The 22,500-nt window shown below is 37.2% G+C and overlaps 1 protein-coding gene across 3 annotated transcripts in view; it reads left to right on the top strand.

Moving 5' to 3' along the window:
- Positions 1 to 22,500, top strand: part of PLCH2 (phospholipase C eta 2) — a 1,923,638-nt gene that overhangs the window by 1,447,524 nt on the left and 453,614 nt on the right. For all 3 annotated transcript variants that reach the window (XM_044062990.1, XM_044062992.1, XM_044062991.1), the window contains exons 11-12: positions 1,169 to 1,327; positions 10,751 to 10,792. In XM_044062990.1, coding sequence (XP_043918925.1) covers positions 1,169 to 1,327; positions 10,751 to 10,792 — 201 coding nt within the window. The remainder of the gene's footprint in view (positions 1 to 1,168; positions 1,328 to 10,750; positions 10,793 to 22,500) is intronic.

Below are 22,500 nucleotides of genomic sequence, written 5' to 3'. Positions count from 1 at the left end.
CTTTATTACAATGTCCTGGGTTATGCAAACTGGAGGTGCACTTTCAGTACTTTTTCCATTTCTTCCACTGTAGCATACCCGTAGAGCTGCTATACATAAGTTAGGGGGTATGAGGGGACAGTGGGAGATTGCCTCTTTATTTTTATTTGTTTTTTCTTTAGTTTTGCTTGTTTAGATGAAGTGAGTTTAAATCAGGTGTGTTTCGATCAGTTGTGTTTAGACATGATTGTGTGTGTGTGTGTGTGTGTGTGTGTGTGTGTGTGTGTGTGTGTGTGTGTGTGTGTGTGTGTGTGTGTGTGTGTGTGTGTGTATGTGTGTATGTGTGTGCATGCACATGTATTGACAACATATATGGCTTGTAAACTGCTCCATTTTCATTCAGAGTTAGAAGGCATAAGCTGTTAGTGGATTAGGAAAGAAATAAAACAGTGCAGAGTAAATCCTGACTGAAAATAATGCAAATGTTTGTGCTGTAGCACTTCAGGTAATAATTTGAAACTGTACATTTTGGAGTATTATGAAATGTGTACTCTGTGGCCTCATTTTTCATTCTAAACTCTTGAACTGTAGGCAGTAGTGGTAATACCTGTTCTATACATATTAGTGATAACACCTACACTGTGCTGTATGCATTGGTGGTAGCACATTTATTGTACATATTATTTAGTGATAATACTGCCAGTATATGCAGTAAAACCCATACTGCATGCATTGGTGATTGAGTCTTTTTGTCAAGCAGCTAGTGCTAATGATAACATCTAGTGAAATCCATGTAGATTATGTGGCTTTTTGTCACTCATAACCCATTAATCATGTGACTTCTTTGCTCAGGAGAATCTTGGTAAGTTTAAGCAATCTTCTATTTAAAGTGACACCAGTTCCCATCTTAAATGAAAACAAAAAATAAAATATAGAAACATCTGCAACTGTGTAGTTTAGGACTTGAAGTTTTATCAAGTCCAAAACTATTCCATTGCCTGGTGCATGTTAGTTAATTGTGCACTCATCTTACTGGTTATAGTATCAGTAGTATTAGTCATAGCTGTAGTAGTAACAGTAGTTGTAGTATGTAAAAGGGATTTGCAAAATAAAGTGTGCAACCAGTAGAACAGAGAACAAAAGCACATTTTCTTTAACAATACGTTTGTCTTTGCATGTGTAACTACAGGCTTCAGCAAACAGGAAACAAGTAGAAAATGTAGCAAAAAAGAAACTCGACTCTTTGTTGAAAGAGTCAAAAATTCGTGATTGTGAGGATCCAAACAACTTCACTGTCGCCACTCTACCATCTCCTGGAAAACTTGTTCAGAAATCGGAGTTTAAAAAGGTAACATTTTCAGAAATTTTCCACATTTCAGCAAACCAGTCATTTTACATCTCTTTGTGTTGGAAGCTTTGCTTGATTACTTAAGGGTTTAGAGATTTTCTTAGAATATCTGTCATGATATACTTTATTTCCAAGCCATTCATTATTGAAACTTTTTATAAATATTCTATTTAGTATGTGAAGGGAGTTTGAATGTTAAGAGTAATAACATTTGCTGAACATTGTAAACTGTAGCAATCAGAGCGCTTTAATACATTTCTAAATTATGCATCAGAATGTCTTAGCTTACACTTCTTCAATGAATGATTACTCTCATGACTGTATTCTAAATCCCCATAGTTAAAACTAAATATTAGTCTATAAGAAAACATGAGATTACTATTTCATTTCCGTTTCTTACATTGCTGTCTTAGTCTGAAATGGACTTGAAATTGAGTATTTATGCAGAATTATACTGAGTGATTTAAATGGGTAATTTCTATCTGTCCCTACTGACAGTCATACTGCATTTTTAGCATAAGCTGCTTAAATTAATTTCTGTCTTACTTTTCGCTACATGTCTTCATTTACACGATTGTAAAACAGCTTAGTTATCCTAATTCTGATTATAGGAATGCATAAGCAAAAATAGTTAAGCAGTTTTTAACACTGTTTTTTTTTCTTAATTCATTTGTTAATCAGATAAACTTGTAGGACATAGTGCTGTGTAGTTAAATCAAACCCTGAGCTACAGGAAGCAGGCCATTAGCAGCTAAGATCCTTAATCCTCCGTGATAACTGCCTTATGAGCATTATTACAAACTATGTCATGGGAAGAAATTTTTTTTTCCTATTTACCCAAAACAAGTTATATATAGAAAGCAGGTGAAACCAATGTCTTAAAGAAAAATATCCCACAAGAGCAGAATAAGATCTACCTAATGTACACAATTCCCATAATTCTTTCTCTAGGGTTATGCTTTGCCAATAAAACTGGTGCAAGAAATGTTCTGGCTGTGCGTGGGTAAGGATGTACTTACTAGCAACTCATATTAATTCAGTTTCTACCAACCTTAAATACAGTGTGTGTAAAGACCTTTGAAATAAAGGAAATACCAAAATGATGATCATGTTGATTGCTTTATCCATACCAGCTGTCATTCATCTCCCTGCCACTGTCCCTGAAATATACACCTCCTTCTGTCTAATGTTTATTCTCACAGCCTTACATCAGCTGTCATACTGCTATACAGGTCCAAAACTCTTGCCAAAAATAAACCATTCTTCACAGCTGTCCTGTCTGTTTGATGTTCCTACTGTTCATTTCTGTTGTTCTTCATGCTAGAATTAGCTTATAGATAACATAACATGTATTGCATTTCTTTTAAGCCTATTAAGGAAATCAGAGGTCTATCCCTGTTGTAAGGAGACCCTCATTATTCTTTTTACTATGGGCAATGTTTCTAAGATCCCAGCATCCTTTGTGGCATGGTGTCCCAGAGATGGATTCATATTTCTGTGTGAGACAATAGTAAGAAGAAGTGTGGTGGAAATGTTCTCTCTCTCTCTTTTTTTTTTTCCCTTTCCTTTTTATGCCAGCATGCTTTTACCATTGACATAAGACTTAATGTACCATCTTTTTTGTTTTAAGGCAACACTCGGAGTTATTGCAAGATTATGTTCTACTTCCAGGATGCTATTACTGACCTTATAAGTAACGGACTAAATAGCGTATTTTCTTTGAACTGAATACATCACTTTACCATTATGGCAGTGATCCTTAGCCACCAGAGGATGAACCTTGTAGTATCCAAATCTTGTAGTATTTCTGTATAAAACTTGTGTCATAACCATTATACCCCTCTCCAACATTATTATATATGCTCATATATTCTTGAATGTTCATTGAAAGGATGCATCTTCCTGAAGGGTCCTTGACTCCTGGTTTGTTTGTTGAAAGCTCCTAATGACCAAAAGAGAAAAAAACGGAATGTTTGTTGTATTCTACTGATAACCAACTATTCATAATGCAGTGGCTTAGACGTTGAGCCAGAGATGAAAGGAATTGACAAGAAATTTACCCTAGTAATCACCAGAATATAGACAATTAACAGCTCCCTAAATGAATATATTTCTTGGACTAAATGCAAGCTCATTGAAAAATACATTGGAAGCTGCTCAAAACTAAATCACTTTCTTTACCAAATTATTGGCTAAATGGATTGATGAGCAGGAATAATATATTTCCATTTTCAGGGTATACAGGATTTTCCTTCCAATATGTTTAAGAGGGAAATAAAAGACTGTTGGTGAGGTATACCAGTTTTTAAATGAAGGAAAATATTGTCAATGTTATTGGTTTTGGGTAAGGTTTTGCAGGTGAACAGGATCATAGTTTATGCGGTGAAAGACTATTCTACCCCAGGATGATCATACTTAACCCTGGGTCTACTTCAGAAGACTGAAAACCCAAAAGACTGAATCCCAAAAGACTAAAAATTCGAAATACCCCCACACCCACCCCCTACTAACTATATATACCAACTCCAAGATCATGCAACAGTGGAGAAGGGGCAAATTCCATCATTCAGTATTTTGAATTTTCAGTCTTTTGTTTTTTCAGTCTTCTAAAGCAGACCCCTAACCCTATATAACAACATCCTTACCTCATTCCTAATCTACATCTTCCCCATGCCTGGTTTCTCTCATTAAATTCCTTTCCTATATACCTTTTTCTTTCATAAGTCAAGTCAATCAACAATGCAATAACAGAATGTCTGATTTGTAGTTTTATAGCATCTTAGTTATACTTACATTCATTGCTTTGTTACTCACTTACTTGTAGTAGATATTCATCTTACACTAGATACTCAACTTCAAACCTATCAAATTTCCCATGATGTAGCATTGATATTTATTGCATCACCTTTTATTTACATATAATTCTTCTGTTTAAAAAAAATATATTTACCAAATACACAATTGTACATATGACTTGTTATGATACTAGGTTTCTAAATGTTTCTAAATGTGTACCTATCATGTGCTATGTGTCTACATATGATGTTATAATTGTAATTGGAGCTTTCCTCCCCAGGCCTCTGCTGAAAACGGGCTTCTGGCCCAGTCAGACACTCCCAGTTAAACAAATTAATAATAAAATAAATAAATGAATAAATATTCAGTTTGAATAAATATTCAGTTAACGCCAAACTGAAGCACCTGGAATATACACCTGCTATCTACCTTTGTGCTATAAATAGATGGACATTCTGCTTGTTTTACCTTTATATCCTAAAGGTTTGGCTGTTGGGTGGCCCATTTACATTTCAAGTTACATAGTAGATGGAGGTCAAATTAAAACTGTAATCACTGGTAAGCTTGAATTTGGGAGGTGGTAACAGTCAGAGGGTCATGAAAGATGAGACTTTCTGCACCTGTTCCCCCAGCTGGAGAAAAGGAGCTGTGTCCTCTGTTTAGACAACCAAAGAGAGATAGAGGGCAGAATTTACAGCAAGACAACACCCTGAAAGCATGGACATGGTCTAAAAATGTTAACTGAAACTGTACTTTCTTTTGTGGATATATTTGTATATAAAATCAGGCATGTATGTGCCTATGTGTTAATGGAATGCTTTTTTGAAATATTCTTGAACAGTTACCAAGTCAGCTGTATAATGTATGTAGCAGAAACAATAATTTGAAGATGGCTTGGGGGAGGGGGGATCTCACTAGTAATCCGAGTAATATTCACATCTGCTTATTACTGTGATTTTCTTTTCAGAACTTTATATACCTATGTTTCTTCTCTAGTAGAGGTTATTTTCTGTCTCCTTTGAAGGCATTTTTTATAAATCGTTTTAATGTTGCTTGTTTGAGTTAGCAAGTTATTGTAAAGCTATGGGTTCTGTATGGTTAATCTGCTTCAGCTTGCAAGTTGCAGTAGTTGCACTAACAGACCTGCAGATTTGCATGAGGATCTATACGTTTGCAATTATTTTCTTGCTTTTTTTGTTCACAGTATGGCTGTAAAAGGCCAATAAGTGATATTCCGTTCATCATGAACATTGCAAATGCAGTCAAGGAACATTTGAGCTTAGGATGGAAAGTTGTATTAGCTTCCTTAGGGATATCATGCAGATCTTGATAAGATTACATTTTTATCTTGGAAAATTAATGTTCTTACAACTGTTGTCAAAAGGGCAAAAGAATATTTTGTGGTTATGATCTATCAATCAGATATCTTGCTGCTCTATGAAACACATCTGAAAAGGGAGGAGTATGATAAATGTCTTAAATATGGCATTTGTGGTTGTTATTCTCCCCAGCACTGGTCCAGGGCCAATGGCACCAGCATAGTGTGCTGGAGGTACTGGTCCAGGGCCAATGGCACCAACATAGTGTGCTGGAGGTACTGGTCCAGGGCCAGTGGCACCAACATAATGTGCTGGAGGTACTGGTGCAGGGCCAATGGCACCAACATAGTGTGCTGGAGATACTGGTCCAGGGCCAATGGCACCAACATAGTGTGCTGGAGGTACTGGTCCAGGGCCTGTGGCACCAACATAGTGTGCTGGAGGTACGGGTCCAGGGCCAATGGCACCAACATAGTGTGCTGGAGGTCTTCATTTTAAGTTCCATATAAGAGCTAATATTTTCATTTCACTTCTAGCATTCTAGCAGTGTCTTGTCAGAGGACTTTGTATTTCTCAATGCGTGTTTGTAATATGACGAATATAAAAATTAGCTATTCTTGTATGGGAAGGTGATAGAGAAATTGCATTTCTTATATTTATTTTTTTACTAACAATTTGTAAATTTACAGATGGTGGGTAACTGATTCAAGGGGACATCATGCAGCCAACTGTCAGGCTATCCCTTCTTTTACTAGTTCCTGTTGACCTTGTGTTAGCTTGAGTTAGTAATATCCTACAGTTCTGGGTAGATACTGACATATCTGTCAAATGTATTATCATTTCAACATGCAACATCATGCAGTGAAATTTCCTGAATCTTCTAAAGGGTAAATATAATCACAAAAGTACAACTAAATATGTGCATGCAAGAAAAGTATACATACACCTAAAAATGATATACAGACGTACAAAACAAAAGCTCAAATGAGCATCAATAAAAAATCTATTTCATTTTTATCTAATGTTGGATGCACTTGTTTTCTATTACCTTCTTCCTGTCTGTCCCAACTTCTTCACCATAATGTCTTCTGTTTTCCTGCACATGTGCCATAATCACCATAATTTGCTGTCGACCTTATGAGCAATTGCAGCTACTTGGGCTTCTGCTCTGATGTCCTCATTTCTTCTTCTTCCCCAGACTGTGCATCCTACCATCTATATCAGGAACCTAATTTCCATCAACTGTAGCTTCCTCAGCTGCTGTACTTTTACTGGCCAGGTTTCTGTACCATACCATACCTTACATCTTCCCTTTACTGTTTTAAATGTTCATATTGCCCACAGTGGTGCAGTGGTTAGCATTATCATCTCACAGCAAGAGGTTCTCCAGTTTGATTTTCAGCTGGGGTGCCTTCTGTGTGGAGTCTGCATGTCTTCCCTGTGGTCACATGGGTTTCCTCTGGGTGCTCCATTTTCTTCCCAAATTCCAAAGACATGCAGTAGATGGACTGGGCACTCAAAATTGCCTGTAGGTGTGTGTGTGTGTGTGTGTGTGTGTGTGTGTGTGTGTGTGTGTGTGTGTGTGTGTGTGTGTGTGTGTGTGTGTGTGTGTGTGTGTGTATGCTAGTGAGTAGTATGGATAAATTACCATGGCAGGGCTAGCCACCCAGCAGTTTAATCCTTGGCTTGAGATTATTGTCATTATGGAAGTGACACCCCAACATCATGTGCAAAAATGGGAAATAGAGGTAGAGGATGGAGAGATGAATTGTTTATTTTGGAAAATGCTCAGAATGGGAGAAGATGAAACAAAAATATAATAATATACCCATTTGCATTGTTTAGAAATTCTGGATAGCCTATTGTATTCAGTTATTATGTAGCAAACCTTGGTCTGCTTCCAGTTTTATTTCTCATATTTCTGCTACTCTGTTCCAGCACAAAACTTGGCTTGCAAAGTTTGTATTGTACTTTGTATATGATATGTTTTAACAAAACTCCTACACTTTTGGACAAGTGCCATGGGATCATCTACATCGTCTGAGTACTCAGACAGATATAGAGCTATAACTTAACATCTCATCTGAAAGGCAGCAGACTCAGGAATGCAACACAAGCCGTATGCTGCCAGTAAAGAAGATGAGACTAGATAATCAGGCCTAATCTTCGTGCGATGTGGCATTTCTGCTAGGAACATGGTTAGGGTACTTATCATACAAACACAAGGTTCAAGGTGTGATTCTCACCTTTTGGGAAGGGCATACCTCTCAAACTCTTAGAGCAAGAAATCTGGACAAATCCATAAGTAAAAGTGGGACAAAGACCCAAAAATAGAGACACATTTTAAATATTGCTTTAACAAACTTAGAAAGTTGATAGAATAACAGGTTTTGCATTAGCATGTATTTTCTGAAGGATAGGAAGTCTGAAACTCAAATGCCTGGCATTATTTTCTAACTTCAGTCTTTAATGATTTACCACTAATTTGCCGTAAAAACACAATTATGTCAAATGGACCAAAATATGAGGCATAAATCTGTACATTATGTGAAAATCTGTACAGTTGAGGGGTATTGGAGAAGGAGTTATCATAATGGCTGAGGGCTATACCTCAGAGATACAAGGTACCTGGTTTGATTCTGACTTCTGTTTATTGATTAGGCTTGCAATAGTCTGTAAAGTGATAGCTTAGTGTTCACCTATGAATTTAACAGCACTGCAATTACTTTTACTACCGCAGAGTCTGGGAAATTGGATTTCCATCCTAGCCTCTAGTTACTGTTTATATGGAGTTTTTTTATGTCCTTCCTGTTGTCATGTGTGTTTTTTTCTGGGCACTGTGGTTTCTTCTCTTTTAAGTTGTCCATTGACAGAAACGGTGGCACTCTGGCCCAGTTCACTGCTGAAAAATTATTTGCAAGAATCCGTTTATATAACCAGTTAACATAGGATTAACTAACTGATGCTTAGCTTGAGCCAAGCACTATCTTGATCAACTCTTTTTCCTGGCTTTCAAAGACATTCCAGATTAAAAAAATATCATATTTCTGGTCTCTCACCATCAACATTTCTCTTATTTCTAAATTTCAGCGCAAGATATATATTCTTGTGTGTGGTAGGCGTATGTGCTTCCAGAATGGAGCTTCCTCAAAGTTTAATTTTCTCAGCTAGTGTGACTACTAGGCCCAAGCAAGGATTTTTATTTTAGGGGCTTGTAGTGTAGTGAAAGAAATCCTGTCTCACACCTGTCACATTTCCATGGTATGTGTTCAATCCTACCCTTTTGTTGTTTTCTTTGCAGAGTTTTGCATGTTCTCCAATAGTCTCCATGACTGCTTCTCATACTTAGGATTCCTCCCAACTCACATAAGCATCCTCTTGGGTCTGATACACTAAATTGGCCATATATATGTTTCATTTACCTTAATAATTCAAGTCATGGTTTAAATGGTCGAGAAAAGACTATTTCAATAACATGGTTAGTGATAAATTAAAATAAAACTAAGTTAAATAATGAAGGGCAAAGGCAGAAGCCTAAGTGTTAGAAATTTGAATACTGCAGAGAGGATAGACAAGTAGTGAGGATTTAAATATGGGAAGTAGTGTCATGTTTGCAAGAGTGCAATATTGGAATTTGATTTCACAATAACCCATGGCTGGGCAAGGGTAATGCTTTCTTTACCAGCAGATGGCATGGTTGGGTCACAAGGGTAAAGCCTGAGTGACCAAACAAGTTTTGTGGACAAATCAAATATTGTCCACATCTGACTGTGGCTTACTGCTATTATAAAACAATATAACCTTTGTATCAAATTGTTTAATTTTATTTTATTTTAGTTTTTTTTTTAACATTTTGTGTGTTTTGAGTGTTCTTTATTATATAAAAAAATAACAAGTTTATTTTATTTAATGTTATGCATGGCTTTATATCTTTTACAATTTTATTTTAAGTCAAACTTTTATTTTATTATCACATATATTGCTTGGGTATCTGAAATGCTATCATGAAGGGGTTGTGTCTTTTATGCAGTTTGTGGATTTGAAACTGCTGTTGTTTCACTTCTAGTGTTGCATGGACAGCTGCTCTATTACTTTAGTGTTGTTGCCTCACAGTTAGATGCTGCACGTTCGATTCTCAGTTAGAGCGTCTTCTGTGTGTCGACATGCGTGAATGGGCATTCCTTCGCTGAAGGCTGTGCATTAGGTCCGGCAAGCCAGCACGTAAAAATCTACTGCCAATCATTAGCGGACCGGAGTTCCGCTGTGGTGACCCCTAACCGGGAAAAGCCGAAAGACAGTAGTAATATTTTAATTTGTCTGCTGATATTTTACTGTTGGAGTGTTATTTAGAAATGAGAATATATGGTATTTTTCTTCTCTGAATTCTGTGGATGGGAAGCTGATGCTATTTTACTTCAACTGCTGAATTGGCAGTTTTAGATTCTGAAATTCATTTGTTAGTATTTGGATTTTAGAGTTACACTTGGAAAGACGATATGATTTTGTTTTCAGAAATACACCTCAGGAAGTATTTTGCCTGTCTATTTACTGTATTTTAAATTACCTGTGTTTTTTTTTACTTGCATGCAGTTTAAATTTGTAAGGTTTCCCTGATGTTGCTACCAAACTTTTTCCCATTTCCAACACTAGATTTACAACAGGTGTGCCGTGCCAATTGGTGCTTTAGTGTGCATGTTTTAGAATACTAATGAGGCTGTGTTGTATAATATGGGTTAAATAAGAAGGAATATGGACCGTGCTGATTGGTGCTTTAGTGTGCATGTTTTAGAATACTAATGAGGCTGTGTTGTATAATATGGGTTAAATAAGAAGGAATATGGAAATTCTGACATTCACTTAGATGGTTGTTAGTTGTAAAGCATGCTAAATGTTGAGGTTGCTAAAGTGCATAGCACAAACTAGGTCAAACAGCTCTGTGAAAGAGCAAAGAGATTTGTAATACTGTTGGGAGGTTACTAACATGAGTGAGAAGGAACTGCGATCACATAAAAAAATACTGCGTTGCATTAATGTCACATAAATTGGAAGACTTAGCAAAAGAGGAGATTTCTTCTGCTTGCAGACTCTATCAGTCATGTTTTGAATTGTTAGGACAGTGAATTAAGATCCCTTGCAGCCTTGCCAGATTCATATTGTCTGTGTATGATTCATATCATTTTGTAAAAAGATACCATTCTGTGAATATGGAGAAACCAGTAATTATATGAACAGAAGCATAGAAAGTATTATTCATTCTTCTTGAGATTTTATTCTTGCTAAATGACAGCCTCTTTCATTCTATTTACAGAAAGGCAGTCCAGTCGCAGGCCCAGTGACAGAAAAGCAACTGGTAAGTTCAAGTTCGGCATCTGTGAATAAAACTAAAGATGGATAATAATTAAGTCCAGTTTTTCCATTTGCCCTCCCCATCTCCAAGTACAGACACCCTGTGAGAAATATATGTATACTGAAATACCCTGAGATCAAATGATGGACAAAAATGTGAATATGTATTTCTTGCTAATTGTAGCTTTATTCATGTGTCCAGTTCATAATTATAAATTGCTTGTATAATTTGCAAAACGCTATGTATTGCAAGGTAATTTGGACTCCTGCAGTGTTTGCAGAGAGTTTTTTCTAACTATAGTTTTAATTATTTTAAAGTGACTTGCAAATTTTATAGCACTTTTAGATTTACAAATTAGTATTTTGTATTGAATTTCTTTCCCAGTGGTGTGTTCTGCCTGGTGTAGTAGTGTTCTAGTTGTGGCAGTTGATTTATCAGGTGCAGTAAAGTAGGTCTACAGCAGTAAAGTTATAATTTTTAAGATGTATGTCCTTGATTTACAACTTGAAAGATCTATCAGGTAGTTATTTTGTAAGTAAACAACTAAAGACATTGCTTTTATTAGAATTAATGACCAGGGGTAATACTTTCACATTTTATGGCTTTCTGTAGATAAGATCTGATGATGGCCTTAGAAGTTTATTTCCGTTGGCTAGCCCTTGATTAGAAAGTTACTTAGTTGAAGTCAGAACACCAAGTAGCTAACAATAAATCCTTGCTACTGCAGCTGTCATTAGCTGCATCAGTGACCATTGCACATAACTGTCTTCTGGAATAAGACCTGTTTTCAGAAAGGAAATGCCTGCATGAAATGTAAACAGCTAACATGTCTAGGGTCGGGTAATAAAAGCTGGTTGTCAGAAGTGTAAAAGATTATGGTCACTACAAATCAAATCAAGCCCTATTATACTATATATACTATTTTCAATGATCTCATTTATTTATTTATTTACATTTATTAACTGGTAAATTCTAGCTGTTTTTTTTTTTTTTTTTTTAAGGAAACCCCTTTTCAGCAGAAGGCCAGGGAGAAAAGCTCCAGCATTAGAACAGCACATGTAAGTATTTAACATATTCGGAATCATAGTTTCAAAAATCATTGTTACAGAATATATCAAATTGGATTATAGTAAAGCAGCTCAAAATACAATTATGAAGGAAAGGACCAAACAAAAGAATGCCAGTAGTACATTATAATAGAAAGGTCAAACTTATGACTTTATAGTAAATTAAAGAAGGGAAGATTTATTTATTTTGTAGAGGATGAAGCAGACATTAAAAAGCACAGTTTGAGAATTGGACTTTCTGCTGAAAAGAAAACAAAACAAAACAAAAACATTATATTTGGAGTTTTATGAAGGAAGTTGTATTACATTAAAATCAGATATGGAGACATAAAAAAGATAACCTGGGAAGAGAAAAAAAATGGATTTAGGAGCTGACACCATGCAATAAGTGAGGCATTAAGAAGAGGTGATCTAGAGATATAATTAGGGAGAGAGGATGGTAGAGCAACGTATAATGAAAACTGAGATAAAGTAGCAAAGAGAGATCAGTGTTAGGGATGAGGATGTTGAAGAGGAGGTAGGAAAGAATTTGGTGGAGTCGTGTGGATTGGAAGTTAGGATTTAAAAATTAGTCTGGTGCCATATGGGTCTTGCCATGTTTCTCTAGGGTATTACCTTTGTTGGAGTTTAAAGAAGGATGGCACAGTGGTGCAGCAGTAGCGTTGTCACCTCACAGCAAGAGGTTCTCCAGTATGATTCTCGGCTGGGGTGCCTTCTTTGTGGAGTCTGCATGTCCTCCATGCGTTCATGTGGGTTTCCGTCGGGTGCTCTGGTTTCCTCCCACACTACAAAGACATGCAACCGGAGCCTTTCTCCCCGGGCCTCCATTGAAAATTGGCTTTGTTCCAAGTCGGACTTTCCTGGTTAACAAATGATAAATAAAATAAATATTTTTGTTTCACTGTCTTAGAGTGATGTGTAGAGAATTCCATGATGTATCTATATTTGTTGACTACAAGCATGATTATTAGATCTGATGAGTTAGAGAAGCATCTTATCCGCAGAATGTCATGACCTAGTTGGCCAGTAGGGGTAACTGATGTTACTAAGGGCAGGGCAGTGCTCAGGATTATGAATGGTTTTATGGCAGGTCACCAACTGGTTAGATGCTAGGATGTGTGGTGTTTCTAGCCAGCTGAGTTGTTTAACTGCCTGGCAATGATGAGTTTTATATCATTTGCTAGTAGCGAAATTGACAATTTTATTATTGCAGCGGTTTAGAAGATTGATTGGAGTAGAATTTAGGTTTACAAATATGGGAAAGGCATGGAGATGTGTAAGATAAGAGGAAGGAGTGAGCTTTTTGTTTTCAGCAAGATTTTATTAGCTAAGGAGCAATCCTGCATGAACCATGTTTTGGTGAGTCTTTTCCATTAAGCCATTTATATGAAATTATGAACTTGTCAGTGTCAGGACCACAGGAAGTATTTTGCCATCTAAGAGTGGCCAATGATGAATGTGTGTTTAACACTTATGAGTTGCCCAGACTGTAATCTTTTACATGTATTTATTCAGGTTGTTTCGTCTTCTCATGGTTACTACAGAATTATCAGCAAGTTGTTGTTATCATTCATATCTGTAGTCTATATTATATAACTGAAGAGATAAATTATAAAACAGTTGTTGTTGTTGTTGTTGTTGTTGTGTCTTTCGGCTTTTCCCGGTTAGGGGTCGCAACAGCGGAACTCCGGTCCGCTAATGATTGGCAGTAGATTTTTACGTTCCGAGTTGCCGGCCCTGACGCACAACCTTCAACGGTACGCCCATTCATGCATGTCTCCACACAGAAGACGCTCTAGCTGAGAATCGAACAGGACAACGTCTTACTGTGAGGTGACAACACTACCGCAGCACCACTACTTCTAAAGACAGCAGTAATTTAAATGGAATCTGCCTCAGAATAAGGGTTCTTGGGAGATCTAGTGAGCTGTCCACCAGCTTTCAAGACAAGAGTGGAAAATGTCATGCATCAGATATCATTAACCGTCAGGGAGAATAAGCAGCTTACCAGTATGTGCCTTCCTATGTTTCAGACTAAAGTCTGCAGCCAAAAGTGAGGGATGCAACAAAGCTTATAAACTTAAAAGCCATTGTTGTTATTTGGTAGCTCAGGGTTATATGACTAAGGGAACTGTGACCTGCTAACATGTTCTGAAGTCACAGAGCTCCAGTATTGGCTTTATTTGATTTGATCCCTCTCTAGATACTCTGTAATAACAAGTACACAGTTATGCCCACCCAGGGTCTTTTACCCAAGACTGAGAGGCATGGAAATCCCTGAACTATGAGAAACAAGCTTTTCATCAAAAAGGGAGAAAAATGCAATTTCAGTTCTGCTTAAATATTTGAAGGGTTACTTACCTGCTTAAATATTTGAAGGGTTACTTATCTGCTTAAATATTTGAAGGGTTACTTATCTGCTTAAATATTTGAAGGGTTACTTATCTGCTGAAATACTTGAAGGGTTACTTATCTGCTTAAATATTTGAAGGGTTACTTATCTGCTGAAATACTTGAAGGGTTACTTATCTGCTTAAATATTTGAAGGGTTACTTATCTGCTTAAATATTTGAAGGGTTACTTACCTGCTTAAATATTTGAAGGGTTACTTATCTGCTTAAATATTTGAAGGGTTACTTATCTGATGAAATACTTGAAGGGTTACTTATCTGCTTAAATATTTGAAGGTTTACTTATCTGCTGAAATACTTGAAGGGTTACTTATCTGCTTAAATATTTGAAGGGTTACTTATCTGCTTAAATATTTGAAGGGTTACTTATCTGCTTAAATATTTGAAGGGTTACTTATCTGCTTAAATACTTGAAGGGTTACTTATCTGCTTTAATATTTGAAGGGTTACTTATCTGCTTAAATACTTGAAGGGTTACTTATCTGCTTAAATATTTGAAGGGTTACTTATCTGCTTAAATATTTGAAGGGTTACTTATCTGCTTAAATATTTGAAGGGTTACTTATCTGCTTAAATACTTGAAGGGTTACTTATCTGCTTTAATATTTGAAGGGTTACTTATCTGCTTAAATACTTGAAGGGTTACTTATCTGCTTAAATACTTGAAGGGTTACTTATCTGCTTAAATATTTGAAGGGTTACTTATCTGCTGAAATCCTTGAAGGGTTACTTATCTGCTGAAATCCTTGAAGGGTTACTTATCTGCTGAAATCCTTGAAGGGTTACTTATCTGCTTAAATCCTTGAAGGGTTACTTATCTGCTGAAATCCTTGAAGGGTTACTTATCTGCTGAAATCATTGAAGGGTTACTTATGCTAAATTATGTGTTGATAGTGTTTTTTGTTACTTTTCTTCTTTCTTTCCAAGTGTTGCCAAAAAAGTTCTCTTTGTGTTTTATTAGTTTGCTGTGGGTCCTTAGTTGTGTATCTTCATTTGCACTTGTAGAAAGGTTGTGAATTATTGCAAGATCATTTATACATTATATTGCATTTCTATCTCTGCAAATATAATTACTTGTAAAAGCTAGCTGTTTGTATTTTAAACCATGTCTAGGATCTTAGCTTTGCGGCTTCATTCACAGTTATGGCAGAATTGTGAACTACTGCCAGATTTATTACTGGTAAATGTCTGCATAGTTTGGTACCATATAAGCAGTGGGATTGTAGCAGTAGGAATATTATAAATTCTTCTGCATGATTTTTGCTTCAGTGCTTTTACAGCTGTTTGCATTCCAGTTTTTGCTGACTGACTTGTATTCTGCTTATCGGTTACCTGTTTAAAGTTGCATTTCAGTGCCTTTCTGTTTAGTTTGCTACTTTTTACCCACTTTATTTGTGTCTGCCCCAGCTACCACTGATACTTTAAGTTAAAGTTTATGAAACTATAACCTATCTGGGGGTCATTCACCTGTAGCTTAGAGTCATAGGACTAAGAAAACTGTGACTTGCAAAACAGATTCTGAAGTCACAGAGCTCCAGTACTGGCTTCATTTATTGCATCCCTTTCTAACTAGTCTTTTCCATGCAGCTTGCATTTTTCTCAGCTGTCCCACCTTTTTCGTATTGTCCTTTTTAAAAGTATGTGTCCCTGGTTTCCCCGACCACCTCCACCCCACCACCCCTCCTTGTGGTAATTTGACTTAAAAAGTCCCTCTCTCCCCATTCTTTTATTGCTATTGTCTGTTGTGTAAGCTATATAACTGTAAACTGTGTAAGCTATTTCAAGGGAACAACCGCACTGATAATATGCCTCTAAGAGATGACCTAGTTATTTGGGATTTGGGATTTATGTGGATAGTGACTTAACTTTTGACCAGCATATGTCCATTGTTGTAAGAAGGTCCTTCTGTACTGCACAGCTTATAAATAAAGGGATTATGTGTCTTGATAAAAGGATGTCATCGTCTCCCTTTACTCAGCCCTCATAGGCCAATCATTGCGTATAATGCCCCCCTTTAGCATGTATCTGTCCAGGCACATTCAACAGCTGGAATGGCCACAGAGGTACCTTACTAAAAGGATACAAGGCCTAAACAACATGCCATACATGGACTGACTCAAAGCCCTGTCACTGTATCCTGCAAACTGCTAAGATATGATTTGTGTCTGGCATGCAAGGCATCATGCTACACAATACTGCTGGATTAGTCGCACATTAGCAAGTCAAATGGCATCAAAATAGTCAGTCTAGGTATCTAAACTTCTTCTGCAGTTTCAACAGACAGTTTAGTGGGACAGGTATATCTTGTAGAGGATACCACTGCTCTGGAACAGACTCTCCATCCACCTAAAGCAAAGTTCATTCCTGTCCATGTTCAAATGCAACTTGGCTCTATGGATGGGAAACAGAAAATTTACCCCAGAACTGCTCTCTTTGCTATGTATGGGTCCTCTCAAATTATTTAAGGTATGATCCCAGTTATTCACATTAGGGGTAATATTTAATTTGAGCACAAAAAGGAAAGATGGCTAGGCTTAAAATGGCCCACAAGGGCAGCTAGCCAAGTACTTACTTATGAACCTGTAAGTACTTTCCCCGGCCATTGTTTTCCATAGATCCATAACTATGAGTGCCCATCCAGTAACCCAGTATTGCTCTTGAGTAAACTTCCCTTACTGCAAAATGTCTACTTGCTCATTTTCCCAGAGCTCCCATCTGCTTTGCATCCCTGCCACAATCTGAGAGGGCCCTGAATTCATCCTGCACTATTCTTGGCAGATATGAGACTTATTTTGTTTTGCACTTCAGTTAATGGTATTAGAGTGCTACTGTTTTATTGTTTTATTTGTTGATTTTGCACTTTAAATTATTTTAAAAATCACTGATATTATATTGCTTTCTGATTACTGAGATCTGCATTTTTAGTACACATTCCAGGCAGTGTTACTATCTAATTTGCTTTGTATTTGTTGCTGTTACTTAATTGTTGCATTCCTGTACTTTTGACCAAGCAATACCACCTTTTTACTCCACTGCACAAAGGGAAACTAGTTTGTTTAGAGACAAGCACTGCCACATCTGCATAGGGGTTAGATACTCCTGCAACAAGTTACTGACTACCCATGTAAGGCCAGAAAACATGGACATGATTCCTGCTACTATCTCTGAAGCCAGCATATTAGATATGGGTGTTCTGAGGCAATGTAGCAATTGCCTTATGTTTACTGACAACCAGTTATTCTCAAAGAGTCTGGGTCTATATTAGCTCATCGCAATGCAATTGCAGCGAACGCTGGATCTTCAATCCTCATTCAGCAAAAATTGTTTCAGCGATCCGCTGAATTTTCCGAGGGCAAGTAAATACTTGCCCTACAGCACAATGAGCCAACAGCTGTGCAAATCGAACCCACCCAAGTGGTATGGGGGGGCTGCACCTCCCACCCCCCTAACTAATATATATATATATATATATATATATATATATATATATATATATATATATATATATATATATATATATATTTATATAGATATATATATATATATATATATATATATATATATGTATGTATCAGGGGCGGCCCGTGCTATCGGACTGCCGGTCTGCAGCCCCCTCAACCTGAAAGTACAGATAAAATAAAAAATAAAACGAAAAAATTGTTTTAAATTTCACGGACTTCACGCATGCACACTGCTGCTAAGACAGTCTAGTGCATGGAGCATGCGCACAGCAGTCCTGATTGAGAATCATAGACAGGAGCGCTCCCACAAGTCTATGCAGTTTTAAACTGCATAGACTGCCTGGGAACTCACTGGGGAAACGCATTGGGGTCGGACTGCAACGTCGGCAGTCAGGGGAAGGATCGGATTGGAGTTTGCTGCAGTCGGACTGCAACGTCAGCAGTCAGGAGAAGGATCGGATTGGAGTTTGCTGCAGGGGAAGATCTCGCGACGGGCAGGGTAAGGATCTGGACTGGAGTAGAGTTTGCGACGGGCAGGGTCGGATTTGTGCGGGATTTACTTACATCCATGGATGTATGGTGGTTTTGTGGACAGGGATTTACTACAGGACCAGGTAAGTGGAGTATGTGTGTGGTTTTACATTTACTACAGGACTGTGTGTGTGTGTGTGTGTGTGTGTGTGTGTGTGTGTGTGTGTGTGTGTGTGTGTGTGTGTGTGTGTGTGTGTGAAAATGCCTCAGGTGGGGATGTACTGGTGATTAGACTCATGGTGGTGTGGTAGGGAATACCTCAGGCTTGAACCCTGTACCTTGTGTATGCAGGTGTTAAAGACCTGAATTCCCTACCCACCACCATTTGTAAAAAAATTGCAGATTTTTGCCTCATATTTGATCTGATCTATTCCTCATAATATCTGTGGTTTTTAAATATTGCAATGCTTGAAATTTGATGGTGCAGTGGTAGCATTGATGCCTTACAGCTATAGGTTCTTGGGTTTGGTTCTTGGCTGGGGTGCCTTCTTTGTGGGGGGGGGTCTGTATCTTCTCCCTGTGTTTGTGTGGGTTTGCTTTTGTGTCCTCCCATGTTACAAAGACATGTCAGCATTATTTCTTCCTGGGCCTCTGCTGAGAATTGTTTTCTTTTTGTTCCAAGCCAGACTGTCCTGATTAACAAATGTTAAATAAAATTGACAGGCATTTGAATTTCAGACTTCAGGTTTCTGAATGTTTAATTCCTTGCATATTTGATGGTGCAGTGGTAGTATTGTTGCCTCACAGCTATAGGTTTTCTGGTTTGATTCTTGTCTGGGGTGCCTTCTGTGTGGAGTCTGCATCTCCTCCCTGTGTTTGTGTGGATTTGCTCTGATGCCCTGTCATTTTACAAAGACGTGTCTGCAGTATTAATCCCTGGGTCTCTGCTGAAAATTGTTTTTGTTCTGTCAGCAGTAAAATTGACAGGCATTTGAATTTCAGAATTCATGTTCTTCAGAATACATAGTAACACAACTTTTTTTTCTAGCAATTTTCTAAGTTTATAAGATGAATATTTTAAATTTGTCCCTATTTTTGGGACTGTATTCCCCCATTATTGGCTTTGTCCAGGTTTTTGTGCTAAGGTTGACTGCTATGGCAAGAACTGAATTCACTGAATATGTTTGAGGGCTGTATTCCCTCATTACTGGGTTTGTCCAGGTGTTTTGTACTAAGAGGTTGACAGCTATGGTGAGAACTGAATTCACGAAATGATAGCCATTTAAGTTTCAGTCTTCCTCTCTTTTACAAAGCAGCTGACGTGGCGTAGTGGTATGTTACTCTGACTGTTTTGCTCAGGGACCTTGGCAGTAAAATGTATGGTGGTAACACAACATTTTATTCTAGCAACTTTCCAAGATTATACAAGCAATGTTTAATGTGTCCCTGATTTTTGGGCTTTTGACCCCCCCCCCAAAAAAATACATTTTGGCTTTTTCCAGTTTTCTTGTGCTGCGAAGTTGAGATGCAGTTGAGTATTGAGTAGATTTTACAAGGAGCTGAGAGCTGCAGGGGAACAGAAGTTTAGTGTTTTGCCTTGTTAATACTATAACACAATAGGTTGTGTACTTGCTTTTGATGCAGAAGGCTGTGGGTTCTACTCCCACAAGGGGTGGATGCTGCCGTACTGAGAATGTTCTCCTTGGTGAAGATACTAACTATAAGTCTGTTATCAGTTTGCCATCCATTTTCTCTTGCAATATTATTACTAGCTTATCATTTTTTAATGTAATATAGGCAATTTATTCCTGAGGGGCAACAGACACTTTATTTTTTGATGAAACCATGAAATATAAAGGTGATTGCTAGCAGCAACCTCTTCATTAGTTACAGATTTCTTTAATGTGGAATTATTTAGATGACTTTTACTTCAGAGATTGTGCATATTTACTGATAATGGACTGTAGAATTGTGCATATTTACTGGTAAAGGTGGACTGTAGAATTGTGCATATTTACTAATAATGGTGGACTGTAGAATTGTGTATATTTACTAATAATGGTGGACTGTGGAAGTCTGAGTAGACTTTTTTATGATAAATGTTCTCAACTGGGCAGTTTTGCCATTATGGGTGCATACGTTTTGTTTCATTGCTTACTGGAAAAATGTTCAAAACAAGTTTAAAACACCCTCTAACAACTGTACTGTATTGTACAAGGAATATAATTTTAGTACAATGAGGAAGGTGTATCAAAGAGCACATGTATGTTTCATATGCAAGGGGCCTATGATTTGAAAACAGCCCAAAATTAATCTTTATCTGCCACTGGCAAAATGTATTTTCTTTGAATGTGGGTTTCAATGCTGTTTCAATGAATGTGAGTTTCAAGGGCAGAGAAGTTTTAATGCTAAGTTTTCATTGTGAGACTGCGTTGCTTTGTTTAGCAGATTACTTAGTGTTTGTGCTGTAAAATACAAAATAAAACTTTCAAATGAAGTCCAACTCATCATAGAAGTAAAGCAGTATGCACATTAGTGTTTATGGTAAATGGAGTGAAATAGCCAAGTAATGGTTCATTGGAATGGCTGCAGAGGCTCCATTCAACCATGATTTTGTCAGGGGGGAAGGGAAGCAAACTCAGACAGGCCCAGCTGAACTATACCTCCCAACTGTCCAGATTTTCAAAGAATGAATAGATTTTTGCTTCTTATTTTTGGTTTGTTCTTCATAAAATTTGTAGTTTTCTGGCAAATCATTTAGGAATTAAGTCACTAAATAATGATACACTGAGTTTCAGACTTCATAACCTTCAGAAAAATGCATGTTAAAGTAAGAGCTGTTCTATCAACTGTCTCAATTTATACAAGAGCAATTTTTAGTACTGTTTATGTGTGCCCCCAATATATTTGGCCTTGTTCAGATTTACTGCATTAACGGGTTGAGAGGTACATGCAAATAAATTGCTTTATAGAATTAGGCATAGCCAACCTCTCAACTGTCCCCGATTTTTGGTTCAAAATGTTGCTCTTCCCCTTAATAATCCCTCCGCAAAATAGCAAGTTTGGAAGAAAACATGGAGGGTTTACAATTAAGAAATAACTGTAATAATCAAAGTTATAGATTACTTGAAATGCATGTAAATTCTTTTATTTTGTCAGCTGCTCAAGGTAGCAGTACTAATATTAAAGTGTCCCTTCTTTGGCAGGTTCCCAGCTGTATTGTGTGTCTATTTTATATTTTTGCATCACATTTTTGGTCCATTTTTCATAAAATTGTGTGTTTTGGCAAATTAGTGACAAATCACTAAAGACTGAAGTTAGAAAATGACAGACATTTGAGTTTTAGATTTTATACCCTTCAGAAAATTCATACTAATGCAAGACCTATTCTATTATCTTTCTAAGTTTATTAGAGCAGTATTTAAAAATTGTCCTTATTTTTGGGCCTTTGTCCCACTTCTGTGTATGGCTTTGTCCAGATTTCTTGCTCTTGAAGTTGAGAGGTATGACAAATGTATCAGGGCCATCACAGTCAGCCAGAGACATTTCAAATTGTGACATACTTGTTGCACCCCACTCCCCCATGTAGTGACTCTGGATGTGTCCAAGCAAGGCAATGAGTAGTTGTGTCTACCTTGGATGGGGAGGACACACTGCATAAGTACTACAGTGGCTTTTCATCTGTCCTTGATTTTGCAGAATGGTCTGGTTTCTGTCATATTTTTGTACTGTTGATTTATGCTTATTACTCAGATTTATGCTTATTACTCAAAGTGCCTGTTGCTCTGTGTTTAAGTAGCAATGCTTTAATGACCATAAGGTAAGCTTGTCTGAGATCGTAAGATGCAAGTAAGCTTTAATAAGCATACTGTTAAAGAATTGCCAACATTGAAAGCCTTTCTGTTGTTGCCATGCAGAGAATACTTGACTAGATAATGTATAAGCCTTGGGTATTAAAGGACAGGATTCCATTATTTTAAAAAGCTCATTACACTTGTTGGAGACTTCCAGTCATCTCTACAGACTTTACCCGTAAACTAAACAGAATGCCAATCATGTGTGGTCCATAACCTGTACAGTAATCCTTTAAGCAATGTATCTTGAGCTTGTTTCTTGTTTTGGATAAGAAACATTTTTACAAGTGGGGGCATCACATAGATTTCTACTTTCAGCATGTTACTTGGTACTTTAATAAAGCTGAATATATTATAATTAGGACTGCAGTGCAAGGAGAAGTGGTTTGAGTTGAGTGCTTCTGGTTTTTCTTATACTTGATTTTGACTGGCATTCCAGTAATGTAT

Source organism: Protopterus annectens, chromosome 2.part1 (assembly GCF_019279795.1).
Source record: "Protopterus annectens isolate FY-2018-M chromosome 2.part1, PAN1.0, whole genome shotgun sequence".
In the NCBI taxonomy this organism is placed as follows: domain Eukaryota; kingdom Metazoa; phylum Chordata; order Ceratodontiformes; family Protopteridae; genus Protopterus; species Protopterus annectens.
Note: the sequence above shows the minus strand (reverse complement) of the source record. Positions and strands in the feature narration are given on the sequence as shown.